The following is a 14,696-nucleotide window of genomic DNA, read 5'->3' as shown; positions in this document are numbered from 1 at the left end:
ATGTGTATGCTTGTTTTATTTCTGTACAAAGATGGATGGTTGTTTTTTTTTTAATGTGTTTTTCCACCATATGTTTGGATTTATATGCAAGATGCTTACCCAAATACCATTTGTTCCTCTATTTAGGCATTCAAGTTCTGGATCTAAAAGTATACATGTACTTAGTCAGCTCCCCAGTATCATAATGAAACTTTTCATGTACATGGCTTACTATCTTTCAGTCCCTCCCTAACAGCACTGTGGGTGTACCTACACCACATGGACTGCATCGGTTCATGAAGGCAGCTCACCACCACCTTCTCGAGGGCAATTAGGGATGGGCAATAAATGCTAGCCTAGCCAGCGACACCCACATCCCGTGAAAGAGAAAAGTATTTTTCCTCTCAATGACAGCTTGATTGTTGTAAGTGTCCATAAGTAAGATACCAAGAAATGCATGAAAGTACTGCAAGGTCCCATAGATTTCCTAATAACTAAAGACTTATTTTCTGGATTCAACCCTTCTAAAATTCAGGCATTCTTGTATGTGACAAATTTACTACTAAAGGCATTTCTAAAGGAGTTGCATGCCAGTGTTAACTTGGAGGACAAGCATGTTTCCAACTTTAATGTGCTTCATTTGTGTTAACACGATTACAAAGTAGAAAACCAATAAAATATTTTAAAAAAAACTCACTGGTCGAAAGTTTAAAAAATGTAAATTTAGCATCATAAGTTTGTTTTTTGACAGGAGGTTTTAAAATTGCATCAGTATTGCTAAAAATTTACATTCAATTAGTTTTATACAATTCTTATTTCACTTCTGCTCCTGGACTACTTCAATTACAAGGTGAGTTTCATCTCAACTTTAACAATTTTGTCAGTCATAGAAACACTGTATCTGATGGTTGTAGATTAATAGCACACAAACTTCCTTGGGTCATCAGGATTAATAAGTAATAGAATAAAATTTGCAACACAATAATGCATAACAAATAGCCAATATTCTTGTAATCTGTTCTACTGAGTGGGGGAAATAAGCTTGGTAATCTCATTATGGGCCTTAACCCTTCAAGGTTTCTCATTTAAAATACACAATGTGGGTGGTTGTGGGTGACCCTGTAAATTTAGTGATGCTTTTTGTCCTACTTGAGCTTAAAAGCTATGTTGAAAAGAACCAATTCAATGAACTAATATCATAAAATCCCTTCTGGCATTTTTCTAAATAGTTATTTGTCAATAATACCGGTTTATGAATTACTAGGCAGTAAACCAGGTTTGGGATTCAGCTGGTGATGTAGCATTTTACCACAAACACAAGGAATAAAGCTTTTTACCCTCAAATCCTGTAATATGATAGAATTTTATGTTGAGTTTGAAAGTGATTTGATCCTAAATCTAAACATAAACTATGTAGGTGAGGTAAATTGGCTAAGGTAGATTGGGAAGCTAGATTAAAAGATGTGATGATAGACAAGCAATGGCTAGCATTTAAAGAATTAATACATAATTTGTGCCAAACATGCATTTCTTTAAGGCACAGAAACCCCCATGGTTCAACCGTGGTTAATGAGGAGTTAAAATAACATTAGATCAAAGGAAGAAAATTATAATACCAAAAAGCAAAAAGAGTAGTAAGCTTGAAGATTGGGATGATTTTAAAACTCAACAAAGGAGAACCAAGGAATTGATGATGGAGAATAGTGGACCAGCAAGAGACATATAGAAACATTTACAGTTTTCTAGATTGGAAAGTAGCAAACATTACTTCTGTTTAAGAAAGGAGGAATAGAGGAAATGGAAAATATAGTTAGGTAGATAAAATTACTCTATTATTAGGGAATATGGTAACAGAACCCTTAAATCAAAATGTGGTTAAGCAGAATCAACATGGATTAATGAAAAGGAAATCATTTCTCTGACAGATCTGGAGGGTTTTTTGAGATGTAACTAGTAAGGTAGATGAGGGAGAACTCAGTGGATGTAGCATTTGGATTTTCAAAAACATTTGATAAGGTGCTACACAAGGTTATTACACAAAATTAGGACTCAGGACCAGGATAAAATATTAGCACGGATTGAGAATTTGAAAACAGAATAGGAATAAATCGGGCATTTTTGGGTTGGCAGGCTGTAAGTAGTGGGGTACTGCAATGATCAGTACTTGGGTTTGAGATGAGGGGACTGAGTGTAAAAGCCAGTCATTAATATAGATTGTAACACATCCAAATTTGCTGACAATACTAAATAAGGTGGCAAGGAGGATGCAGAGGCTGCAGCGGGATATAGGCAGGTTAGGTGAGTGAGCAAGAACATAGGAATTGGAATAGAATATGGTTGCAGTGTGAAGTTAAATGGAAAAGCCGAATATTTTTGAATGGTGGGGAGACTGTGAAATACTTGCATTTGGAGAGTTCTGGCTGTCCCTGTACATGAATCACAAGTTAACAAGTTGATATAGCAAGCAATTCATAGACTCAGACATCTATAGCACAGAAGGAGGCCATTTGGCCCATGTCCACACTGGTCAATAAAGATCTGACTACACGAATCCTATTTTCCAGCGCTTGGCCCATAGCCCTAGAGGCTATGGCAATGCAAGTGAACATCTAAATACTAAAATGTTACGAGAGTTTCTAACTCAACCACCCTTTCAGGCAGAGAGTTCCAGACTTCCACCACCCTCTGGGTGAAAAAAATCCTCCTTAACTCCCCCCTTAGCCTTCTACCTCTTACTTTTAAATCTATGCCCCCTGGTTATTGATCCCTCCACTAATGGAAAAAGTGCCGCCTTATTCACCCTATCTATGCCCCTCATAATCTTATACACCTCTATCAGGTCCCCTCTCAACCTTTGTTGCTCCAAGGAAAACTACCCCAGCCTATCCAATCTTTCCTCATAGCTCAGACCCTCCAGCCCAGGCAGCATCCTGGTAAATCTCCTCTGCACCCTCTCCAGTGCAATCACATTCTTCCTATAATGTGGCGACCAGAACTGCACGCAGTACTCCAGTTGTGGCATAACCAGTGTTTTATACAGTTTCATGTAACCTCCCTGCTCTTGTCTTTATTAGCCGAGGCATAGAATACAAGTATCCCATATGCCTTCTTAACCACCTTACCTACCTGCTCTGCTACCTTCAGGGATCTATGGATATGCACACCAAGGTCCCTCTGATCTTCAGTACTTTCCAGGGTCCTACCATTCATAGTGTAATCCCTTGCCTTGTTAGCCCTCTCCCAAGTGCATTACCTCACTTTTCCAGGTTGAATTCCATTTGCCACTGCTCTGCCCACCTGACCAGTCCATTGATATCCTCCTGCTGTTTACGGCTATCCTCCTCACTGTTTACCACCCTACCAATTTTCGTGTCATCCGTGAACAACTTGATCATACTGCCTACATTTAAGTCCAAATCATTTACGTACACCACAAACAATTAAGGAAAGCATGGTATGTTAGCTTTTGTTGCAAAGGAATTGGAGTATAATTGTAAACAAGTCTTAATACAATTATACAGGGCATTGTGAAGTCATACCTGGAGTGGTGTGTGCAATATTGGTTTCCTTATCTAAAGAAGGATCTACTTGCCATAGAGGCAGTGCAATAAAAGTTCAGTAGCCTGGATCCTGGAAGGAGACATTCTTCTCTAAGGGGTGACCGAGTAGACTAGAAATTTAAAAGAATGAGGGATGATTTAATTGAAGCATATAAAATTCTTAAGGGGCTTGACAGGATAGATGCTAAAAAATTGTTTCCCTGGCTGAGAAATAAAGAACATCAGGTCACAGTGTCAGAGTAAGGGGTCAGCCATTTAGGACTGAGGTGAGAAATTTCTTCACTCAAAGAATTGTGAATCTATGTAATTTTCTATCCCACAGTTATGGATGCAAGTATCTCCAAGACACCGGTTGATAGATTTTTGGATACTGAGTGAATTATCAGATATGGGGGTGAAGGTAGAAGATTAGCTGTGACCTTGTTGAATAGCTAAGCAGGTTTGAAGGATCTATTTCTTATTTTCTTAGGACACCAGTGGTGGCTATTTGCTAGAGAAAATCAGAACTAATACACTGCTCACTTCTTTTCCCATGGCCCTTTACCTACATCTGCTTCAAATATTTATTCACCTTTTTCTTTAAAGATGTAATAGCTCCTGCCTCTCTTCCTCCTATTCTTCCACAACTCTTAAATTCTCCTTAATCTCACTGGTTTTAAATTTATTATCTTTGCACCTGCACTTAATTTGTGTCTGCTTAACACCTTGATTAGATCACTGCCTTATATTCAGGAAGCAGATTATCAGGTGTTTCATCCTTGTAAAAACTGTTTTCAAGATTGAACAAGTGCACACATTTCCAACAAGCAAGTTTAATTACACATGAATTTCCGTGACATTGAAGTAGGAACTTACTATGAACTGTATATCTATTGTAGTTATATACTTTTGTCCAATTTTTAAAAAGCTAAATAATAGCTTTAAGGCAAAGACCTGAGAAACCTTTACTGCGAGCAACTATGATTTGATTTGCACCATGTCTCTTGTATAATGTAATAGATGTGTGAAACATGTTTCACCTGAACAAATTGGTCCAAGCCATTGGAAGATAAATATAAAAAAAATGACTGTTCCTGAATTTGTAACTAACTGTACCTTCACTAATTTTAAAATTGCTGAGGTAAAGACTTTGACAATAGTAGCTGATACCATGTTCTTGACCATCTCACCCCAGTTTTAATTATTCAATCAAAGAAGTTCGTAGCTCAGAATTCAGCAATCTAGTGCATTGTACCTGTGCCAGCTCTTTTGAAAAAGCTGTCCAATTTAGTCCCAAACCCCAGCTTTTTCCCCATAATTTTGCAAATTGGTTCTCTCCCAATATATTCCTCGTTCACTGAGGATAATGGCATAAAAAATTAACTACATCTGCGAAGTTAACTAATATGGTATGAAGTTTTGTTGCATTAAAATCTTTTCAGCAATAGTTCTCTGGAAAGCTATGCATTTTTGCAGGTTGCAAATAATTTAACAGTTTACAGGATAAGACAATTGCAGAATAAAAATGCCACCTTTGTAGTAAATGTTTTGTAAGATAGATTTAATTTGTAATGTGGGAGCTTGAGTAACTGTTGCGTAGGATTGTTGGGTAGTACTGTTGTGATACAAAGCAATGGGCCTCTTGTTTCTCTCTCACAATAAGATCTTCCCTGTAAAGGGGAAGAGTCAAAAATAGCATATCGATTTAACCACTCACTGCCCTAATGGTCGATTTAAAGTATTACTGGCAAATGAGTAGAAAATTGCATGTCTTTTCCAGATGTGTGGCCCAGGAAAAACTGGAAATGATGAGAGTGATAGGGGAAAGAAAACTGAGACTTTAAAAAAAAATAGTTGTGTACCGAGCTGTAAATGACTCACCCAGCCTAATGTGTGCATTAGGGTTTATGATTTTCCTTCTGCTGAATGCACTACAGGATTTCTAAATTAATCATTATGCTATGAGTTATATTTGTAAGAATTTTTTAACCTGCTGCATGCAGCAAGAGTTTAATTCAATTAAATGCAAATTATCATGGAAAAAATATACAATTGAAAATCTGACAATTCTAGCAGATTACCATGTGGTTCAATTGCTGTGTCATTTCATTCTTTATCAACTATCCTCAGCATCCATTTGAGTGCAAGTTATTCCATCAAAATAAAAGTAAAGCAACTAAACTGCAGAATCAGGTCCAACCAGTTTCCATTACCACCACCATCTTCTGCCTGGATGAACTTGTTCTCACATTGAACAACTTCTTGTTGACTCCACTCACTTCCTCCAAATAAAAGGTGCTTCAATGGGCACATGCATGGGGTCATGGCTGTGCCTGCCATTTTGTGCGATATGTGAAAAATTCCTTGTTTCAGTCCTACTCAGCATGGGAACTCTCCATCTCATTTTCTGCTACATTGACTGTATTAGTGCCATTTTCTGCTCTTGCACTGAACTGGAAAACTTCATCATTCTCTCATTGTGATCTCTCAAGGTCAATCTCTGAGTCTTCCCTAATCTTCCTCAGCTTCTGTCTCCATATCAACAAATATTCATTTTAAGCCCACTGACTCCTAAAGCCACCTTGTCTACACTTCCTCTCACCTTGTAGGGACCATTCCATTCTCCCAGTTTCTCCACCTCCATCACATCTGTTCTGATGATGCAATATTTCACAGCAGCACTTCTGATGAGTCTTTTTCCTCAACTGAGGACCCATCTCCCAGCCCTCCCCCAGACCTGGTTGACAGGGTCCTTGACTGTGTCTGATCCATTTCCTGCACTTCTCTCATCCCCTTCCCCTGCCTTCCAGAACCACAATAGATTTCTGTAGACCTCTCCTTCCATCTTGCCATCTCCATGTTTAACCAATCACCCTTCACCATTTCTGCCACTTCCAACATGATGTCAACATCAAACACACTTTCCCCTCCCCTTTCAGTATTCCAAAGGCACATCCCTCCTTGATACCCTGGTCCATGCGTCAATCACCATCAACACCCTGTCCCCTTCCCATGGTACCTTTTCATGCAAGTGCTGGAGCTCCAATACATACCCTTTTACCATCGTCCTCGCCGCTGTCCATGGCTCCAAATGCTCCTTCCAGGGGAAACAGCAATGTTCGTTTACTTCTTTCAATTTAGCATGCTGTATTTACTGCTCACAATTCTCTCTATCCTACATTAGGGAGTCCTATTGCGGATTGGATGATTTTGAGGAGGACCTCTGTTAAAGTCACAAGCGTAGACCCAAGCTTCCAGTGCCCTGCATTTTAATTTTCCACCTTTCATGCTGACATCTCTGTCCTCAGCCTACTGTAGTGTTCTATTGAAGCTCAGCATAAGCTTGAGGAGCTAGATTTTTTGAGTATCAGCTGAGTTTGATGGTTACGAACAATTTCAGAACCCAATGCAAAAAAGATATTTTCGAACATTGGAGTGGAGAACCTATACATTTTAACCTATTTTAAATATACTTCTGAGCATTAACTGATATGAATCACTTCTGCACTGGTCTGGCATTTGATCCTAAATGTAATGTGCCTGACATCTGAATTGGTTATGATGGGAGTACAATGGCCCATGCTTTTAGCTGCAAGTGTAGACCTTGTTGGAGCTCCTAAGAAGAGACACCATAATGCTCCATTACAATGATAAGCAAGAAGGATGTATTTGAGAATTTTGTGCCCAAGTGCCCTATGATGTGCCAACACTACAAGTGGGTTCAGTTTCACAGCAGCACTAAATTGTCGACTTGGTTTCAGTTTGATGTTGTGTCTTGAGATTGGATTTGGGGTGTATTTACACAATAATTGTATTGAAACCGCTTTGCAGCAACACTATAATTGTAGTGTAATTGCAACCTTGGAAATGTAATCCAGTGCTTTTGCATGAAAGCCTTGTTGATGGCTTAGTGTTTAGTGGGTACGGGGAACTTAATGGACGAACACATCCAGAAGATCGAGTGAGAAAACTCAGTCATGATGGTTTTGTGTCCCCCAAGATTATTAGGGATTGTGTTTATGGCTCTTTAAAGTGCCACCTCTTGCTGGACTGATGATGATCACACCCAGGGAAAGCAGTTGTGCAATTTGCCTAGAGCAACTTTTTGGAATTTTGGCACGATGCTTGCTGAAAGATTATGAAGTCCACTTCTTCTTAATGAACTTGTTCATCAAAGCCATTGATCTTTGTAACACACTCCAATTTTTTCCGACTTCCATTCAGATTGCTCCTTCCCGTGCATGGTCTGTTGGATCAGAAGTTAAATCCAGATCCATAGATGCCCTTGTAGGAATTTTTGGTGAGATCATAATGTTTTTCTGTCATTGACATTAGCCCAGAGGCACCTTTTTCCTAAAGCCATCATCAATAATGTATTCTTGGATCAGTGTGTCTGGTACAGATTGCTTCTATTGGTAGACTTTATGCCTTGTGTATGATTGCACAAGAGGTTGACTTTTTTTTGACAGCAGTTTCATTGAGAAATAATACATATTATCACATCTTTGAAGTGTATTTTATAACTGATTTTCAACCTAATGTAGTCCCACTGAGCTGAAAGGTGTTGGAGAATGGTTCAGTTGGCTATCAAAGGCTACAGCAAGAGCAGGGGTAGTGTTCCATAGCCACAGAAGATGTTATTTGTAACATTGATTCAAGCTATATCAATGCCGTAACCAAAGCAGAAAAGTGATTTGAAGAGGTTCATACATGAAGTTGTGGAAAAGATGAGCACAGATATGTGAGGTGACAACACTTTCAAGAACTTTGGAGAGAAAAGGATGGATGGAATTGGTACAGTAGTTTGCAAGAACGGAGGGGCTGAGGGTTTTTTGAGGAAGGTGATTAACGATGGTATTGAGAAGGAAAGGAGCAGCATCTTGGAAGAAGGGAACAATTCAAATTTCATCTAGCATGGAAACCAGGAAAGGAATATCCAGATGGTTAACAGTTTAGTGAGAATGGAATCAAAGGAGCAAAAATTGGGTCTTTTCAATAAGATTAGTTCAGAAGGCATAATAGGACATAGGATAGGAACCAGAGAAAGTCACAGGTTCAAGTTTAGGGCACAGGAGAATTTTGGGAGAGATTTAGCATGGTGGAGAAGGTAGGGGCAGCAGCAGAGGAGTCGAACAGTTAGTCCCAGACTTAGCTGCAAAGGATAACATTGTTTCACTTGGAGGTGAAGATTGAGGTGTTGGGCAAGAGGAACTTAAGGAGAAAGTAGTAGTTGGGGGTCGTCATCTCTCCAGAATTATCCTGGAATAGTGTGTGGTTTTGGCAGAGGTGCATGAGGTCCAATAGTACTAGATGTAATCAATGCCGATCTGATAACTAAATAATTTCTGTGCCACATGCCCACGTCCAAACTCCTTAAATTTAAGGGAAATAAGATGGGCTCCATACCACAGGGAACGGCAAAGATGGATGAGCGTAAAGGTTTTACTGGAGACAGAGACAAAGGTGAAGGATGTGCAGTGATTAAATGAATTGATAACTGCAGGACCATTGTGGCACATGAAAGGCCGAAGGCAAGGTAGCTGACAGCTTAAACTCTAGGCGAACTCTAATGCAGAACACCCTCAGTAACAGCCGAGATTAAGTGCTGGAATATTGCAGTATCACTGCATCCCATTATTTTCTGATTCAAAAGCAAGAATTTGGGACTGCACTGAGCTAAGCTGGCATTTCTAGGCAGCACAGTTCAGTAGCTTGTTAGAACAGCCTAAACTATTAATATTTGATTTTTGCCAACCCAATATTCAGTCTTCAATTTTGAAACTAGTGGATATCCTGTGACACTGCTTGCAGTAGGTCAAAGGATGCACTGTTTTATAAGAGAAACATTTTACCATATAATGTACAATGTAGAAGTGCAGTTGTATGTAATTTGATGTGCCCCTTTATGGCTATTGTGTCATTGCTTTGCCCACTTCAGGTCAGTTAAATAAAAACAAAATGCTGGAAATACTCAGATCTGGCAGTGTCTGCAGAGAGAGAAAGAGAGAGTTTGTTTCAGGTCAGTGATCTTTCTCAGAATTTGTCAATTAAGACTGTTTCTTGCAAATCCTCAACCATTGAGGACTTTTTTTAAAAATGTGACTCTGAAAGCAAATGAGGCCTTTTTACCTCTGCCACTGCAGGTGAGTGGAGGTAAGGTTTTAACCCCATTCATTAGCCATCTGTAAACAACATATCTCAAAAACTAATGAATGGATTTCAACGAAAACTTGGTATACAGGGTATGGCCCAAGGAAGAACTGATTAGTTTTTGACAAAATTGTGGATCCAAATCCAGGAATTTTTTAAAAGGTCTTATCATTGGGAGATGAGGCAAATTGATTTTTTTGTAAAATGTGGGTTGTTTTACTTGGAATGTTGTTGGTTTTCAAATGTTGTGTGTTGTCTTAGATGCTGTGGTGGAATTTGTCACAGCTATCAAAATATGAACAGAGTTTTCAGAGCAGGTTGTTTGATGTGGATTGACCTGAAGCCTCCTCGGTGTGATGGAAGCTCTCAATAAAAAGATATGTAGTTACAAAGCATCAGCCAGGCAAGGAAGAAGCCTCGAGGAAGAGCTATACATTTGTAATAATATTGAGTTAACATAGCATGTGGGGGAGGTTTGCTCTCTACTGAGTGCCCTCTTGTCTGTTGATTTTTCTGTATGTTAGACATAATTAGCTTTTGTTTTCTTTTGAATGTGACACAAGTGTACAAATGTAGTACCTGAAGTGTGACACGTCTTAGAACATTTTACATGCACTAGTCAATCTTCTGGGATGTTGTTCATGGTTAGTCAAAGGAAATTACATGTATTTTAATTGTTTGCTGTAGCAGGAAATATGTTACGGCACCATCTCCGGAAAAAGCATGAATAATAGATGTTCTGGTAATTTTCCTTTAATAAATAATGGCACCATACTGTGGAACAAGTGGGAAAGAGATGATGGAATAACTTTTCCCCTTTCAACTCCCCTTGCTTGTCTGCAACAAGATGTATTTTAGAGGGAGTGTTTTACTTTTTTGAGTGATTTTCAGTAATAAAACATGAAACAGGTTTTCGGATAAGTTTAAGCCAGAAGAAAAGTGAATGCTTATTCATACAACACCCTAAAATGTAAACGTGCTCACTCCCTCCTGCACACAAATAAAGATGGATTCTAGAGACAAAGTAAGCGTTTAGGTTATTAACAGAAATAAAAGAAGTAAATCATGTGTCCAAATTTCAGTCCTTCATGATGCGTGCGTTGCAGACCTGGATAGGTCCCCTCTCATGGTTTTTTAGATGAATGGAAGTTGGAAGCCTCTGGGTCTCCCAAGTCATGGCCAGGTTTCTGTGGAGATGGGTCTTTGCAAGTGAAGACAACTTATCCCTCCCCACTCTCATTGTCTGTTTTGACCTGTTGTTCAGGCAGGGTTCTATTCTACTTGGAGAATGGTCCTCCTTGTCCTGTTGGATTGCAGACTGACTTGTTTCTGCCTGGGTTGACTGGAGTAATAAGATTTGTTATCTGAAGTCAGTTTTGATCATGTAACCACATGATAAATACTTCTGTAGCTAAAACAGAAAATGCTGGAAAAACTCAGCAGGTCTGACAGCAACAGTGGAGAGAGAAAAAAACAAAGTTAACATTTTCAAATCCTTTTAGCCCTTCTTCAGGTAAATACTCTTTATTGCCCACGGAGATGATTTGAAGTTAAAAGCCATTGCTACACAATGGAGTATTAATGGTGACTGTTCACACCTGATCTGGTTTTTCTGTAGCTCCTTAAATGTTGAGTTCAAATACATCCTGTCTGGGGGTCTGTTGATTTCAAGTTTTGGTAAACACCCAAACCATAGGAGGTGTAAATTCACAAGTGGCTTCTCATTGGTCACTTGCATTTTTAAGAACTTCCAAAAGTGTGTTCAGACATGAGCTAATCCTTTGCGCAGAAATCACAAAAGATCACCTGACCTTAGGCAACCATCTTTGATGCATATTGTCCACTTTTTGCAGAGTCTACCTTGACTGAAGTCCATATCTTAAGTTAGGAATATGACATCCTTACTGGTCATGACTGATGTAACCATTGCAGCACTGTTCATTGATTTGAATAGGTTGGGGCAAGACAAATCTTATATTTTATACATTACATGTGACAAAGCTACAAACACAACTTCTGTCTGTTGACTCTCCCAGTTACTGTCAGTTAGAATTATTTGTATGCAGAAGTTTGCACAGCATTAACATTTACCACTGAACCATTGATAGTGCAGCGCGTATCTTGCTGTTGGAGGACTCTGGCACTGCTCCCTGCCACCTCAGCACAAGTGTGCTGGGACTTATAGATGCCCTGCAACCAAGTAAGCTTTGTAAAAATTATGCTCTTATTGCCATCACACTGTCTGGAACCTTTTGTGGCACTAATATTAATCTAGTCGGTCTTTGTCATTGCATATGAGGAGCCATGACCTAGGAAAATCTTCAGATAAAGCAGGTTAGAAAGCAGAGGACAATTGGATCAGTCACAATTCAGTCTCCATTTTAAAATCATACATTCTGTTCTTATTTTTACATTCCATTATAAATTTATACATTCTCACATATATTGGAAATCGCCTATGTAAACTTATAATGTTGTCATTACACTTTGCTGGTAGTGATGCTGCTCCACTCTTAAGTCTACATAGGCAGTTGCCATTCCAAATATGGACTTGGGAATTTATAATGGAAAAGATTGACCAGAAATATGTACAGATGCAAAATTTTATAACAAAAATAACATTGGTTTGGATCTCTTTGCCTATCAGAGTTTGAGCCCCAAACATTGAAAAATATTGCTAAAAAATACTTCATATTAAAACTTTTGTATCAAGATTGCTGCATTTGAAATTCTTCAGAGGCTTTGTTGTTCTAAAGGCTTTACATTTACCACCATTTCGGGCATGTGAAAAAACAGCTTATTGATCTGGCTGGTATATGCACATCCTTGCACAATGCAAGACTGTATCATAAACCTGAGCAAACAATACAGAAACAGCATACTTCACGCTGATTCCAATAACTTGTCAGCCAACAATTCCATGAGAAGTTTGATGGAGGAAGGCATTAGGAAACAGAACTACTGCTGACTTCTCATGATTGGCATGACAAATTAGAAAAATGGTATAACCTTAAGATGATAAATGGGAGATTTATATAATCTACAAGAAAGGCAACCAAGCTTGCAGGAATTTCCCTGTGCTGGTCAAAGACTATAATCATTTCTAATTGGACTACCTGCCAGAATATGTTTATCTAACTAGAATGCAAGGCTATTAAATGGTGGTTTATAGTTGCAGTAAAAGAAAAGCTTCAGACTGTGTTTGAAAATTAAGACGACTTTTTGCTTTCATTGGCTTAATGCAGATCTCCCTAGAGCTACTTGTCTTGCAGCTTGTGTATCTGTAGTAGGTTGCCTTTAAAGGATTTACATTCTGTGTAGGTTATTGTAAAATGACCTATTTTTATGTGGTGCTTTTGACAGGTTCCTTTGCAGCTGATTGAAAGTGTTGAATGCCGTGAAATGTTCCAGCTTCATTTGACTTGTAAAGACTGCAAAGTTATCAGGTACATAAAAGCATCTCCTTTGATCCAAATTTATTTGTTTCTAGATTTTTAACTGATGTGTATATATAATGCATGTAGATTAAAGGCATATTCTTTTAGATATGTTAATGTCACATTTATGGAAACAGTATGCATTTGTAGTTATTCTCTGACATGCTTTAAAACTTCTATAAAATTTTCAAACTAATCATGCAAACGTTTCATGCCTGGAATATTGGGGTAATTCTACCTAAATTAGTTGCACAATGAGAATCATAAAAGTGCTTACCTGATTTATTAGGACTTGGAAAGGCTTTTGTTGATCTCTACTTTCTCCTTCCTGCCCTGAAAAATACCACCCACAATTAAAACCTGGTGACGGTTATCCTATGCCATGCCTTCATTGATACTAATTTGTAAATGGTTGCAAGGAAATGCAGAGTAAAAGGCTTGGTTGAGTTGCTCAATTTTTGCTTCCAAATGATGGCCTGCTAAGTGTGAATTTGAGACATGGGGAATTGGCATGCATGAACCTGTATTCTAATACAGTATTAGGGACACATTGGTGCATTGTACTGGTGGGCAACGGGTAACTGTAATTCTGTTGAAAATACTTTGGAATATACGATTGAGCCTGATTAGCGTGCATCTTAATTCAAGTATAGTTTTCCAGCATAGCTTTTCTTTTTGAGTCCGATCTATAATATTTTAAAAGCCTGTCTATGCATACTTCCTGTCTATAAAACTAGCTTTCCTTTTGTATGACAGAAACTTGTTTTTGTTATCAACTTTTGCCACTAATTTTAATGTTCACATTTATAATGAAATTGTCCACATAAACTTATTACACTGTAATTCCACTCTTCTTCCAGTGATGATGCTGCACCATTCATGTTTTGTGTCTATGAGGCTCCTTAACATGTGCAGCAGAGCATTAATTCTCTTCTCCAAATAGCATAATATATATAAAACAAAGAATATGACTTTACTAGAGTAAGGCTGCAAGCGTGATCTGATTATCTCCTGGCCTCTGACCTCACTTGACCTTAACATTACACTTGATCTTGAATTCCTGTATGCAATACCATGGGAAATTGACTTGTGTAATATAATTTTGTAATGCAAACCAAAAATAATTTCTCGTAAGAAATCAGGAAGATTAGCAAATAATCATTTTGTCTATTATAATTTGCTTAGGTAAGTTCCTAAAACTAGTTCCCAAATGCGGTACACTTACTGTTAAGAAAATAAAAGAATTTGCATTAATGTAATGCATTTCACCATTTCCGCATCAGCCCAAAATGCTATACAGCCAATGAATGTAGCTACTGTTGTGACATAGGGAAATGTGACAGCCAGTTTGCACACAGCAAGGTCTCCCCAATAGCAATGAGATACATAACCAGATGATTTATTTTAATACTATTGATTAAGAAATAAATATTGACCAGGATACCAGGAAAGCTACAATGTTCCTCTTTGGATAGTGTTAAGGGATCTGTTACGCCCACCTGAGAAGACAGTACTCCCAACTTAGCACTTCTTCACTGCTGCACTACATTGTTGACCTAGATTATGTACTTGTGTCTAGAGAGGGGCTTGA

The 14,696-nt window shown here is 38.4% G+C and overlaps 1 protein-coding gene across 19 annotated transcripts in view; it reads left to right on the top strand.

Moving 5' to 3' along the window:
• The window catches only part of mtmr3 (myotubularin related protein 3), a 106,576-nt gene that overhangs the window by 55,535 nt on the left and 36,345 nt on the right, over positions 1-14,696 (top strand). For 18 of the 19 annotated variants that reach the window (XR_005944690.1, XM_041201942.1, XM_041201938.1 and 15 more), the window contains one exon: positions 13,032-13,114. Coding sequence is in view for 18 of the 19 variants with exons in the window: in XM_041201942.1 (XP_041057876.1) it covers positions 13,032-13,114 (83 nt within the window). In the remaining variant the exon portion in view is untranslated. Of the gene's footprint in view, positions 1-7,799; positions 7,819-13,031; positions 13,115-14,696 lie in introns of those variants that run through there. The other variant, XM_041201940.1, reaches the window with a different exon arrangement.

Source organism: Carcharodon carcharias, chromosome 13 (assembly GCF_017639515.1).
Source record: "Carcharodon carcharias isolate sCarCar2 chromosome 13, sCarCar2.pri, whole genome shotgun sequence".
NCBI classification, from domain to species: domain Eukaryota; kingdom Metazoa; phylum Chordata; class Chondrichthyes; order Lamniformes; family Lamnidae; genus Carcharodon; species Carcharodon carcharias.
This window is presented reverse-complemented; position numbering and strand designations above follow the sequence as displayed.